The 14,349-nt window shown below is 38.6% G+C and overlaps 1 protein-coding gene across 1 annotated transcript in view; it reads right to left on the reverse strand.

Annotated features, from left to right (window-relative positions):
• LOC107700576 (dihydropyrimidine dehydrogenase [NADP(+)]) overlaps window positions 1-14,349 on the reverse strand; it is a 174,782-nt gene that overhangs the window by 130,731 nt on the left and 29,702 nt on the right. Inside the window, 5 exon segments of the mRNA XM_016502294.1 lie at window positions 509-590; window positions 1,833-2,029; window positions 4,629-4,677; window positions 4,679-4,788; window positions 5,007-5,094. Coding sequence (XP_016357780.1) covers window positions 509-590; window positions 1,833-2,029; window positions 4,629-4,677; window positions 4,679-4,788; window positions 5,007-5,094 — 526 coding nt within the window.

Genomic DNA, 14,349 nt, shown 5'->3' on the forward strand with positions numbered 1-14,349 from the left:
GTTTTTTTTTTTTTTTTTTTGGGGGGGGGGGGTAATTATTTGAGTAAGATTAAGTGTTTTTGTTCACAGAACATGGTGGAATCATAATCAACACTAATTTTCTTGATTAAAATAATTGGAAATGGAATTTCTTTGCTAAAAAATGAATAAAGTGTTGAGGGTCAGCTCATGGGAGTCGATGTCCCCCTTACCTAACCTTAACCAACCTCCATTAAGTTTCAGAAACCCTTTCCCTCACCCCTTCTGTCTCTCTCCAGCTCACTCAAGACTAAAATCAAATTAATCATGGTCAGGTGATCTGGATGAGTTCTATCGATTGCCATTTCTCACAATCACAGCTCTCAGGCAGTGGACAGATGGATGTCTTTGCCACTTGCCTCACTAATGTGGCTTTTAATTGTGTGTTGTTAGCTTGCTTTTTTCCCTGCACGGTTATTAATGTCAGTGACATTTGGCTGTTGATGGGTTGGAAGGATCTGACATCCCCCCATCTCTCTTTCACTGGTACCTTTACGCCAAGATCCTTCATCAGATCAATCTCGAACTGCACCACCTCATAGGGCAAACAGAACTGAGGAATTTCAGCAGTGCTGCAAACAAAGACAGGGAGACACACAAATACAACTTTTAATATTTGCAATTGTTTCTTTGTGGCATTATAGCCCTATTGATTAGTCATGATCAGGATGCCCTGATCGATCAGTCTGCTGAGCTCTGTTCAACTTTGTCTCTCTAGCTCATGCTTGTGCCACCTCTCATTGAAAATGAATGACGTCCAGTTACTTTGACGCTGTACAAATCGATGTCCACGTGAACAACCCCATAACGCATGTGAAAGATATAGTGCATTTGACAACATCTCATTCTCCATCGGGCGTGAGTAAAATAATAATAATGGGAATTACAAGATGGTGTATCATTCAGACTTCTTCAGTAAATAACATTCGGGGCAAACGGCACCTGTTCAAATCGCACATGTGATCTCTCTGCACTCAAGCACGTGTTCTGCTCATTAAAGATCCAGGAGGAGCATATAACAGAGAAACTAATATTACCAACACAAAACCAAATAAATTAATTAATTAATACATAAGCAAGCAAGCAAGCAGTATTATGACATATACTTCTGTTCAAAAGGTTCGGGTCGGGAAGGTGTTTTTTTTTTTTCGAAATATTTTTAAAAGACGACTATTATGCACACCAAGGCTGCATTTATTTAATAAAAAATACATTAAAACAGTAACGTGAACTATTATTACAAGTAACTGAAAAATATAACTGTAAAAATGTTTTAATGCATCATTGCATTAAAACATTAACCCAAACATTGCATTAACCCAACCTTTGAGCAGCATTATAAATACCTAATATTCAGAAATAAAATTAATAAAATGACATTGAATAATAATAACAAATAAATAAATATGTAATATTCTAAACTGTCATATTTAATTACATTTGTGTTATATTTAAAATCAGTTTGCCTATCCTTAATATACTATTAATAAAATAAATAATATTCTAATAACATACTAGTTATCCTAACAAAATGTTTGCTAACATTGATAATATTTTGTAAGTCTACTTGTTTTTAAAGGCCTATTAAAATGACTATTTTTGTGCTTGTTTATTTGATTGACAATTAACCAACCTACAGTATTTTTGTCAACAAAAACTAGACAGCTAAGTCGACTGATAAGATGACTATGACAGCACATTGATAATGTTTTTCTGGAGAACAACATGACTACAGTGGTCCACCAGCAAGACCAAGACCAGCATGGTTTTTCAGGCTTAGGTTAAGAGGATCACTGCAGAATCATTTACTTTACCTGAGGCCACCGATGTATTTCTGTTTCTCAAAGATGGTGATGTTATCGTAGCCTAGCCGAGCCAGGAAGGAGGCGCAGCTGATGCTGGCAGGGCCGCAACCAATGAGAGTGATCCTCGTGTGGAAGCTCTCCGGCATTTCGAGTGCTGGAGGAAGCTCTGGATTCCTGATCTGAGGGATGCCCATCTTACTGAACACCTGAGGAGAGCAAACTTCACCTTTATTCTGGCTCCATAAAATACATAAATCCTATTTCCCTGGCACTGTAACCTCTGGAATATTTATAAGGAACTGCAAATTACAGTTCAAAGTTGACCTCCCTGGAGCTTTTTACAGTAAAGGCACAGATCCGCTCAGGCCTAATGAAATAACATTACGCTGTGATCGCCTTCTTCTCTTTCCTCTCTTATTTAGCTCCAGAAAGCCTTTCAGGCTTCGTCTGTATCATCTCAACTGACTGTTTACCAGAAGCCACCCTAGGCATATAATGTGATTTACTGTATGTGATGTACTGTACGGTTCCTGCTTTACACTAATGCAGGCACTGGTCTGTGTATGTCGGCGAGCTCATACTGAGGAGAGGAGGGGAGGCGAGCGGCCACTGATGGCCCTGTCTAGGGCTTATCTAATCAACAGGCTGATAAACAACCATGTCCTTTCACATTTGAGAAGAGAGGAGCTGTCATCTCTGTGGTGAGAGGTGACGGGGGGAAGCAGCTGACAGGACGGTATGGCTAGTCTTCTCTTGCAGGACTCTCTGGACCTCTCAGGATGATTTTTTTTTCAAAGAGGGGGGATGTGAAAATGGAGAGATTCACTTAGGTCAGGTGAAGAGAAGATAAGACGGGTGAAGACGGGACAGCTAGACATTTGACAGATGGACACACTAGTTTTAGAAATAAGGGAGAGCAGGCTATTGTAAAGCTGGGTCATCCTACCGAAAGGTTGTCATATATGGAAAAAAATGCCAGTGATAACCATGTTGTAATATAGACATTTTTAGTACACAAAATAAAGCATAGTTAGACATAATGTCACGATCTCGGTGGGGTCTGCTTAGGCTTTGTTGTCATGGAGCACATGGCCTTTTGTTTTGACGGCTCGCCATGTGCTCTGCTGTCATCATGGGGTTTACCCCGCCCCTCTCGTTATCCCTGTTAGCTAATTCTCCCTCCTCACCTGCACCCCGTTTTGTCCTCATTATCTTCCCTTTATCTTGCCCTCATTGTTGCTGTCTTGTGTTAGTCCGTAATGTATTTCCGTAATTCTGTAGCTCAGATCGTCTCAGTGCATGCTGTGTTTTCTAACCCAGTCTTGTTTTGTTTATTTTTCTAGTCTAGTCGGTCTGGCGTTCCTGTTTTTGTCACCCTCCCCTTTTTACCCGCCTGCCCCTCTAGGACTCTGGTCGGCTCTCTGCCTAGGCTCTCTCTTATCATAGGCCTGTCTCTTCACGGCAGCCCCTTCCGATTCCTCTCTGCCCACGCTCGGCACTACCTCTGGAATTCAGCGGCGGCTTTCAATTGCCGGTTCGCCGCCTCTCTTCTCCGCGGGCTCGGCAGAGGCTGGTCTGACCTCTGCGCTGATCAAAGCTGACTATTTGCTGGCGGATTTGCTATCCGGCTGATTTATTGACTGAGCATTTTCTGTTATCACAGTTTTCAATAAACTTTGCATTTTTTGTTTCACCTGCTGTTGGATCCCGGTCTCGTTTCTGACACATAACGTATTTTTAACAAGAAAAGTGTCACTAGGTTATGCATCAATCCTTTTAGTCATATTTCCCTACTAAAATAATAAACTATTCCATAACTTATAAATAATATATACACCAGTAACCGTTAAGTTTAGGGTCAGTAAGATTTTAGCACATTGATATCAGCTCAGAAAGATTTCTGAAGGATCATGTGATACTGTACACTCGAGAAATGGCTGCTGAAAATACTGCCCAGAAATAACTTGCATTTTAAAATATAATAACATAGAAAGCAGTTTTTTATGGTAAAAGTATTTCATAATATTACTGTTTTTGCAGTATTTGTAATCAAATAAACGCAGTCTTGGTGAGCGTAAGAGAATTCTTTCAAAAACATTAACAAAAATATTACGGACCCCAAACTTTTGAATGGTAGTGTATAAATGTTTATACAGTATTTGTCTGATTTAATGTTAAACATAAGAGTTTGAAATCACACAGCTAACTCAATCACAGCCAGACAACAATAACCAATACATATTTACCAACAAATAAGACAATAAGCTAAACAAATAGGACCGTACAAAGTAGTAGGCTACTAGGTAGGCAACATGAAAAAAAAAACAATTCTATGGTTCTTGTTTTTTTTACTTTTCTCAAAAAGATTAAGAACTAAAGAAAAAATCAAGAGAGCAAAGGCAAACTTTTTCTCTCCCTGCCTGAGCTAGTTCTTGATTTACACCTTTGAAAAAAAAGTCCATTCCATCAGAGAAAAAGTCTTTCCCACTGAGTTTTCTCAGATGAACTAAAAAGAGCCTGGTGATTGTTATAGGAATGTGAGTGAGGAACTGAACGTACAAAGCCTGCTACAAGACAGCACAAAGTACAAGAGAGCAGAAAGAACAGAGGAGAGCACCATCAGTAGACCACTGACGGAATCATTACGTTAAAGTACAAAAATAAGACTTGAAATTCAAACATACAATACATTGTTTTTACATTACTTTTCAGCTTCAAGTTTATTTGAATCATCACCACACCAGACCTTTGACTTAAGGGTGAAAAATCTGCAGTTGTTAGCCATTGCATTGAAGAGCACCTTACCTCAGTAGCAAACTGCTGCAGCCCACCAATATTGATGGGGCCTTCCTCAGGCATAGAGGTTACAACCCCCCACACACAGATCAGAGGTGGGACACACCATGCCACAGGTCAAACCCAGAGGGTTATCGGACAGGATTGCCTTGGCAGCACCATAGTAGTTCTAGAAGACACACAATAGAGTCAACTATAAACATGGACTCAAGCAGAGATTTGGAGATTTTACCTGGCCGAATAAAGCCACGTATAAGTGTTTGTGCTTAACTAACTGAGAAATATAATACACAAAGGATTATGAGATTATCACTTAAGCCAACATCAATAAACTGTGTTCGGAGTAGCTGCTGAGCGAGCGAGTTCAAGCATTGTAGTAGGTGTTACCTTGTTGGAAATGCTGGTGATGAAAGACTTGATATCCAAATTGGTGGGGCAGCTTTTCTGGCAAGGAGCATCTGCACATTTCAGGCATCTATGAAAAATCATTTTAATTTTGAAACCTCACATTTATATGCAAAACATGAACATACATGAAAGAAAATTTTATTCCATTGCTTTAAAGGAATAGTCCACCCAAAAAAATTTAATTTACTGAAAATGTACTCACCCTCAAGCCATCCAAGAAATAAACAAGTTTGTTTCTTTATCGAAACAGATTTGGGAAAATGTAGCATTACATCACCTGCTCACTAATGGATGCAGTGAATGGGTGCCGTCAGAATGCTATTGCTCAAACTGCTGATAAACATCACAAAAACCCACACATATCCAGTCCATCAATTAACGTCATGTGAAGTGAAAAGCTATGTGTTTGTAAGAAATAAATCCATTATTAAAGCATTTTAACTTTAAAACCTCACTTCTGTCCAAAATACCAATCCATAATACATAATAACGCTTCCTTCCAACCCCTGTTGTCCTCTCACATCAAAATCCCCCATTTTGGATGGTTTTCGCTTATAAACAGTGCTTGATCTGTGCATATGTCTCACCTGATTGAGATGAGACAACTTTATTTACTGAAGAGAGCAATAGAGGAATAGTTTGAATTTAAAAACATCTTAATGATTATTTGTTTATTACAAACAAGCAGCATTTTGCTTCACAAGACATTAATAGATCCACTGGAGTCACGTTGATTACTTGTGGATTATTGTGATGTTTTTATCAGCTGTTTGGACTCTCATTCTGACGCTACCCATTCACTGCAGAGGATCCATTGGTGAGCAAGTGATGTAATGCTAAATTTCTCCAAATCTGTTCAGATGAAGAAACAAACTGATCTTCATCTGGAATGTCCTAAGGGTGTCAAATTTTCATTTTTGGATGAACTATTCCTTTAAAGCAAAACCCACACATTTATATACCAAAGAAAAGTAAAGCATACAATATCAAATATACTACTGGCACTGCTGATGGTGTGCAGCAGTAGATAATGGTTTGCCCTTTGTGTGGTTGGAAAAAGGAGAGCTGAGAACAAATGGCTGAGCGATGCTTGTTTTATCCTAGACATGTCTCTGCACTGGTGAAGACTGATACCTCTTATAAATACTGCTGACTTCATAATGACCAGGGAACTCCATATTGGTAGACAACAACATGCCTGCTTTAAATTATACATGGGATAATTTGGCTCCAGCCAATTAAATATTCATGGAGGAACAAAATGCATGCGGCACATTCCATCGAAGAGAGCGAGCAGAACAGATTTGGATATAGGTAAGGACCCTGTGACCGTGAAATTCCAGTTGAAATCTAAAGTGAAAATATCATGCGTTTGACACATGCAACAGTGGTGCAATAATCATAGGTCACTTTTCTGATTCTTGGTCAGTGTCACATACAGTACATCTTCAAAAATGGTTTGGCTCATGATGACCTGCCACTTTTTCTGAGCGTACAATATCTGACTGACCGGGAGCAAATGCATTTAAGTAAATGTCAATGGAAATGACTGCATTAATTTAAGAGTTTTAGGAATATCAGGGCTGAATGAGTCTACAAAAAAAAAGGCTCAACAAAATCCTGGCTTAAAACTGTAACTAATCAAACGAGCAGTGATGGGAATCGTTAAGAATTCCTGAAACAGTATGGTTCCAGTACCTTAATGATTTCATTAACGATTCTTTTAGAACTTGTGAGGAATAAATATTTGGAAAAAGAAATTCACATTTCATCACCAAATGATGGGTTATGTTTTTAAATGTGGTAACATTTATATGATTAGATTTTTTGAATAAAATACGTTACTACACATTGTCATATGAACAACCAGTCAGTAACTACACTGATTCAGGTATCACTTTTATGTACGTATTAGTTTCACTAAAAAGAACAAACTCAGAGTCGGTTGTTTAAATCGGACTGCACTGGTTGCTCTGTATGTTTTTGATTCACTAAAAAGAACTGGCTCGTACGAGTCATTTGCTTGTTAGTCAGACAAAACTGGTTGCACTGTAGGTTTTTTATTTATTAAAAAAAGTGGTTCAAAATAATTATTTGTTCAGGAAACAGACTACACTGCGTGCACTGTACATTTTTTATTCATTAAAAACAATTGGTTCATAAGAGTATTTTGTTCATAAGTGTATTTTTGATTCATTAAAAAATGTTTCATACAAATCATTTGTTCAGGAATCAGACTATACTGGTTGCACTGTATTTCTGATTCTCTAAAAAGAATCGGTTCATAAGTATAATTTGTTTGTGAGTCAGACTACACAGGCTGCGCTGTAGGTTTTTATTTATTAAAAAGAACTGGTTCATAAGAATCAGACAAAACTGCCTGTGATGTATGTTTTTGATTAATTAATAACAATTTTGCAAACTTGCTTTGTGTTGTTGATTCTCTAAAAAGAGCTACCTCATAAGAGCCATTTGTTCTGTAATATGACTACAATGCTGCATCTGTTTCACGCTGTTCAGTAGTGGTGTTGCAACACCGCAATTGTATCTTGTAAATATGTTGCAAGCATATTTACAAGATGGAAAGGCACATTTCCAAAGTCTCCCGTCTCACATAATCATACTTAATTAACATAACGAAAGCAAACTTCCAGTGACAAATTTATTTGTAGCATGGGACATGCTCAAAAAGTCAATGCTACACTGCTTGAGAAATTATAAGTTTAAGCCTTAAATGTAATTCAGTCAAATTAATATGCATTTGAAGTTTCAAGGGCAGAATAATTGCAGTGTGGTCATTAAGGGAGTCAGCTTGCACTGTGGCCTGCGGCTGAGATCTCTGATATATGCTCCACGTTGTTGCTACTGGGATTTTTACATTATTTAAGAATGGAGGCCGTGGGGATTCTCAGTGATATCAGTTATGACATTATCTCACAACATTTATGCCTTAAAATATTTGCTTATGCCTAACAATGCCACAATTCAGTTTGTTTTCGGCTGATGTATAAGGACTCATTTATGCATGTACAGTACGTACCTCCTTAGCATTGCACAGTGCAGCGCTAGAGGCAGCATTCACATTTTGAATTGGAAATTGGGCATTTTTCTCTTGTATGAACGCAGAAGAAGCGCTAAGCTCTGACCCCTGCACTCTTAAATTCAGCACCTTCTTTCATTATTTATTTGCGTGTGTTACCTGGTCTTTGCTGCTGCCGGTAAATGAGCCACAATGGGAGGTCAGACTAAACATGACCTCTGCAATAAGCATTCTGCTCCAGCACTGTGTCAGCGGTAATACTTCATGTCGCTATAGTGTCAAAGCGTTGTAAGCTCATTTCATCTGACAGAGGTCGTATCTGACTGATGTTGAGGAAATATATGTTCTAGTCTTCCGCGCATGTGGAGCGCAGTGCGGTCGGGAATCTTTCGCTGTTAATGATCCTCAACTGAGAATCCCATCAATAATCCTAATGAACCTGATTAAGTATCGTTGTCTGCACTTAGCACAGCTGGAAGGAACATACAAGATACATAAAGTGACAAGAGACTGTATTTATTTCATTTATCTCTGACTGAGCTATCCTATATTACAGTCTTCAGAAATGTCCAGTTTCATCCTTTTTAAGGTTAAAAAAATTAACTCACTGAACAGAAGGTAATTAGACCGAGCACACTATATATAGTTTTTACTTCACAGTTTCTACTTATGGCATTAGATTTACGCACTTAATTAGACGATTAACATTATTATCGACTGTATTCAGTTGAATTTTTATACCAATTCAGTGTTTGAGGGGAACAGGAGTGCCTGTGGTTATTCTGAACAGTCTTTCATGTTCAAGTTTATGTGAATGACTAAATGTACATTTGAGTATTATGACCACAGTTCATCACAGTACTTCATTTATCAGGGTCAAAATACATAAAGCTGTACTCGCCTTTTTAATTCATAGACAATATTAGAAAATTCAATGATATATTGATCGCTGAAGTACAAACGGCCTGGTTTTCATTTCAGAAATCCAGTCACTGCCTTGGTCTGTATAGCTGTATACAAACAAAGGCTTTCTTTCAACCCCATAAGCCTCACATAAGCCTGACCTACACCACTCGTCCCTCTTATTACAGAAACAGAGGTTAAAACAGATCTTGTGAAATGGTCTTCCTCTGACACTTCAGTTTACATTCTCTTTTACTTGCACAGTCATCCTTCACAAGGATGCCTGCAGGATTTGCCTGGGGGATGCTAAGAACCTGATCAACTGAGGAGCATATGCATGCATAAAATCCAGGGGGGGGGAACAATAATTGTAAAACATTTTATTTGGATGGATAGGGCTTGGGAACAGGGTTACTCTTGTTAAATAAAACTATATATATATATATATACTGTATATACAGTGGTGGCCACAATTATTAGAACACTAGTACCGGTATGCAACGTCTCCAAGATGCTTCAATAGACCTACCTACCTGCAAAGCTACCTGAAAAACTATGTGCAAGTGCACCTAGGGCAAAAGCTACTTTAAACGCAAAGGATGGTCACACCAAATGTTGATTTAATTTAGTTAATAGAAGTTAATTGATAAAGAAAATCTATTTATGACATTATTTTTGACAGCATCCTCATTTTACAGCATTTTTAGAGCATAAAACTTTTAACAGTACTGTAGCTTTGCAGGTAGGTTTCTTGAAGCATCTTGGAGACATTGCCACAGTTCTTCTGGATTTAGTCTGTCTCAGTTTGTTCTGTTTCTTCATGTCATTCCAGACAGACTGGATGATGATGAGATCAAATCTGTGTGGAGCACTGGCTGTTGTCAGACTCCTTGTGCAAACAAAAATCTCACTGGATTATTACAATTAATGGCTAAATGAATGTTTGGAAATGTAAACTGATATTTCCTACTGACACACTACAGAAAAAGTGAAAACTCTTTTGCATTTGTAATGAAGTACATTTTTTCCCACTACAAATTACATTACATAATTTAGCATAATAGTTAGTGAAAAGCTGAATTGGAAAATTGATTAAAATGTCCCATTTGTAGCAAGTTGGTGCCCCCCCCCCCTAAAACATGCATGATTTGAGAATGATCCAAAGAGCATCCTGGAAGACCATCTGTACATGATCAATGTCACAAATTTACTCGAATAGTGACCTAGAAATAGTTTAGAATCTGAAATATTTCTAATTAATCTGAATTGAATTAAATGTTTGTTAATGTTTTAAATCCTTTGTAAATTCTAAGGTTTAAATTTGGTTTTACAACCCAGGTTTTCATCATATTCTCTTTTGGATCTCACTAGCGCGCTTGTTCTGTTGCAATAACATGCTGTATGCGCATTACTCAGTGCAACAAAACATGATACAATGTTAGCTTGTTTCAAAACCAACGTGGGCATTAGCGAACGCTGTCAAATCACCTCCTGCCTCCCACCACTACCAACTTAATCCCAAACGCTCTTCTGTAGAGATGATGAATTTATCATGTGTGTGTGGGAGGTCAACTTGGAGAGATACCCGTCAATATCTTCACTTGTGAGGACATGTAACTTGTGGGGACAGAGTCATAATGAGGACCCTAGAGAGGTGCCAGACCTCTGCGAGAGGACACGAGGAAAGTGTTCTCTCACAGACCAGCTCTGTCATCTTAATTACTTAAACCATTTTAGATACGACCAATTAAGCCTGGCTCCGAATCAAAGGTGCCTCCTTTCAGACTAGGTGCCGGGACAGCTGGGGTGAGAGGACGGTTTTAATGATCAATCCACCTTTATATACTGTGGCTCCTGTGTAAAATACAGGGAAAGAAAAAGACGGCTTCTGTCAGGGGTGTGGTGGAGCAGAGAATAATAAGAGGAGTTATTCCTCATTAGAGCTCATCATTTTAACAACGCAACATGTTACTTGACTTCAGTCATCTGACATCTGTGAAATCGGTTTGACACTAGGCACTAAAGGCAGCTGTCAGCTTTGAGACCCTCGCTTTCATGCAGGAATGTATCATATAAAGCCAAATTCACCTTTCAGACTGTTAGTACAAGTGCAATGAAACTTTTGTGACTAGAGATAGAAATGTTTAAAGGAGACATATTATGCCCCTTTTTATAATATGTAATATAAGTCTCTGGTGTCCCCAGAATGTGTCTGTGAAGTTTCAGCTCAAAATACTCCACAGATCATTTATTATATCATTTTGAAAATGCCTATTTTGAGTGGAAGCAGAAACAGACTGTTTTTCGGGCCTGGCTCTTTAAATGCAAATGAGCTGCTGCTCCCCGCCCCCTTTTCCAGAATAGAGCTGCGCCATTACATTCCATTATCTGATTATCATGTTTATCGCGCTGAAATCATGAGTTTTAAACCATATGAGTTTAAACTCCTTATATACGGTTTTCTAAGTGCACACATCCGAAGCACACGGACAGAAAGCGGCTGTCACAGCATGTGAGTACTAAACTAAGTTCTCATTCACACACAAGTTTACGTTAAAAACACACACGAGTTACAAAAATGTCTATGAAGGTAAACAGCTGGGAAATAAATCGCATGTTTATTTGAGATCTGTGTGGCAGCAGCAATATACAGTAAATACATCAATAAATGCACTGCTCTCTTGTCTCCTCTGAGGCTGGGACTCTAAATAGTGTTCTGTGCTCGTCTGTGCAGCCAAAGACAGAACAGTTAGCATGTTTTGCTCAAACTTTCGCCATGGCATTAGAGCTGGTACACCGTTGTCGCTTGAGAAATCAAAATGACGGCTCCGTGGGTGGAAACTTACAGATTAAGGGGCGGTAATATTATAATGAGATCCCTTTGCCACGTCACCAAAGGAGCGAAATCAGACGCGCTCGTGTTCTCAGAGGCTTGCAGAAAAAGGCTTCCCAAAACAAAGTTACTGGGTTAATCTTTTTCACGTTTCCTTGGTTGGTAGATGCACCAGGGACCCGATTATAGCACTTAAAACCTGGAAAAATCCGATTTTCATGATATGTCACCTTTAAAGGGATAGTTCACCCAAAATTTTAAATTGTGTCATTAATTACTCACCCTCATGTCGTTCCAAACCTGTTAGAGCTTCATTCATCTTCAGAACACAAATTAAGATATTTTTGGTGAAATCTGAGAGCTTTTGGACCCTGCATAGACAGCAACGCAACTACCACATTCAAAGGTAGTAAGTACATCGTTAAAATAGTCCATGTGACATCAGTGGTTCAACCTTAATTTTACAATAATTTTTGTGCCCAAAGAAAACAAAAATAACTTCAACAATTTTTTCTGTGTTAGCCTTTGACGCATGTTCAAGACAGTACCACGACACATGCATGTGCATTCCTTTGCTTGTAAACAAGGCGCAGCACATCCGGGTTCTGCGTCAGCAGCATACACACACGTGTCATGGTACTCTCATGAACGCGCGGTGGAGACTGACATGGAAGAGAAGAAATTGTTGAATAAAGTCGTTATTTTTGTTTTCTATGAGCACAAAAGGTATTCTCGTAGCTTCATGAAAATAAGGTTAAACGACTGATGTCACATGGACTATTTTAACGATGTCCTTACTACCATTCTGGGCCTTGAATGTGGTAGTTGTGTTGCTGTCTATGGAGAGTCAGAAAGCTCTCGGATTTCATCAAAATATCTTAATTTGTTTTCCGAAGATGAACAAAGGTTTTACGGGTTTGGAACAACACTAGGGTGAGAAATTAATGGCACAATTTTAATTTTTGGGTGAACTATCTCTTCAAGAATTTAGTGATTCTGTTCCAGTTCTTTAAAGGGGCCATCGGATACAAAATTAACTTTTACATGTTGTTTGAACATAAATGTGTGTTGGCAGTGCATGTACACATCCACCCTATAATGATAAAAATTAATCCAGTGTTTTTTTTGTTTTGTTTTTATTCCCCAAAATAATAACCCCTTTCTCAAATCAAGCCATTCTCAGATGCTTGGCTGTGTGACATCACACAGACCCAGGTCCCTCCCACAATAGTTGATTGAAGTTGATTGAAATCTGCAAAGCTACAGTACTGTTAAAAGTTTTAGGCACTTGTGTAAAAATGCTGTAAAATGAGGATGCTGTCTTCAGAACACAAATTAAGATATTTTTGGTGAAATCTGAGAGCTTTTGGACCCTGCATAGACAGCAACGCAACTACCACATTCAAAGGTAGTAAGTACATCGTTAAAATAGTCCATGTGACATCAGTGGTTCAACCTTAATTTTACAATAATTTTTGTGCCCAAAGAAAACAAAAATAACTTCAACAATTTTTTCTGTGTTAGCCTTTGACGCATGTTCAAGACAGTACCACGACACATGCATGTGCATTCCTTTGCTTGTAAACAAGGCGCAGCACATCCGGGTTCTGCGTCAGCAGCATACACACACGTGTCATGGTACTCTCATGAACGCGCGGTGGAGACTGACATGGAAGAGAAGAAATTGTTGAATAAAGTCGTTATTTTTGTTTTCTATGAGCACAAAAGGTATTCTCGTAGCTTCATGAAAATAAGGTTAAACGACTGATGTCACATGGACTATTTTAACGATGTCCTTACTACCATTCTGGGCCTTGAATGTGGTAGTTGTGTTGCTGTCTATGGAGAGTCAGAAAGCTCTCGGATTTCATCAAAATATCTTAATTTGTTTTCCGAAGATGAACAAAGGTTTTACGGGTTTGGAACAACACTAGGGTGAGAAATTAATGGCACAATTTTAATTTTTGGGTGAACTATCTCTTCAAGAATTTAGTGATTCTGTTCCAGTTCTTTAAAGGGGCCATCGGATACAAAATTAACTTTTACATGTTGTTTGAACATAAATGTGTGTTGGCAGTGGTTGTACATATCCCCCCTAAAATGATAAAAATCCACCCAGTGTTTTTTTAAAATCTTTATAAATAATATCCCCTTTCTCAAATCAAGCCGTTCTCAGCTTCTTGGCAGTGTGACTTCACACAGATCCAGGCCCCTCCCATGATTGTTGACTGACACTGGCGTTTTACCTTAGACCTGCCCTGAGTGAGCTGTCAACAGTCCGCCATTGTTCCAATGCCGGAGCAGATGTAGACAAGATTGTCTCCTAAGAGACTGAGGTGTTCTGTTGTTGGATGTAATAACGAACATTGCAGTTGTCATTTAATCCCAGCATCTGAGCCGCTGAAGACAAAGTGGATTACTTTTGTTTTTGAAGGGAATGCTCGCCCGATCTACCTAAATGTGTCTATGTTTGTGCGAATCATTCGTGATCCAGCTTCACCTACAGAAGAAGTGAGTATAAGGTTTTTTAATGAATCTTTGCAAAT

The sequence above is a fragment of the Sinocyclocheilus anshuiensis genome, unplaced genomic scaffold (genome assembly GCF_001515605.1).
Source record: "Sinocyclocheilus anshuiensis isolate Anshui unplaced genomic scaffold, SAMN03320099.WGS_v1.1 scaffold718, whole genome shotgun sequence".
NCBI classification, from domain to species: Eukaryota; Metazoa; Chordata; class Actinopteri; order Cypriniformes; family Cyprinidae; genus Sinocyclocheilus; species Sinocyclocheilus anshuiensis.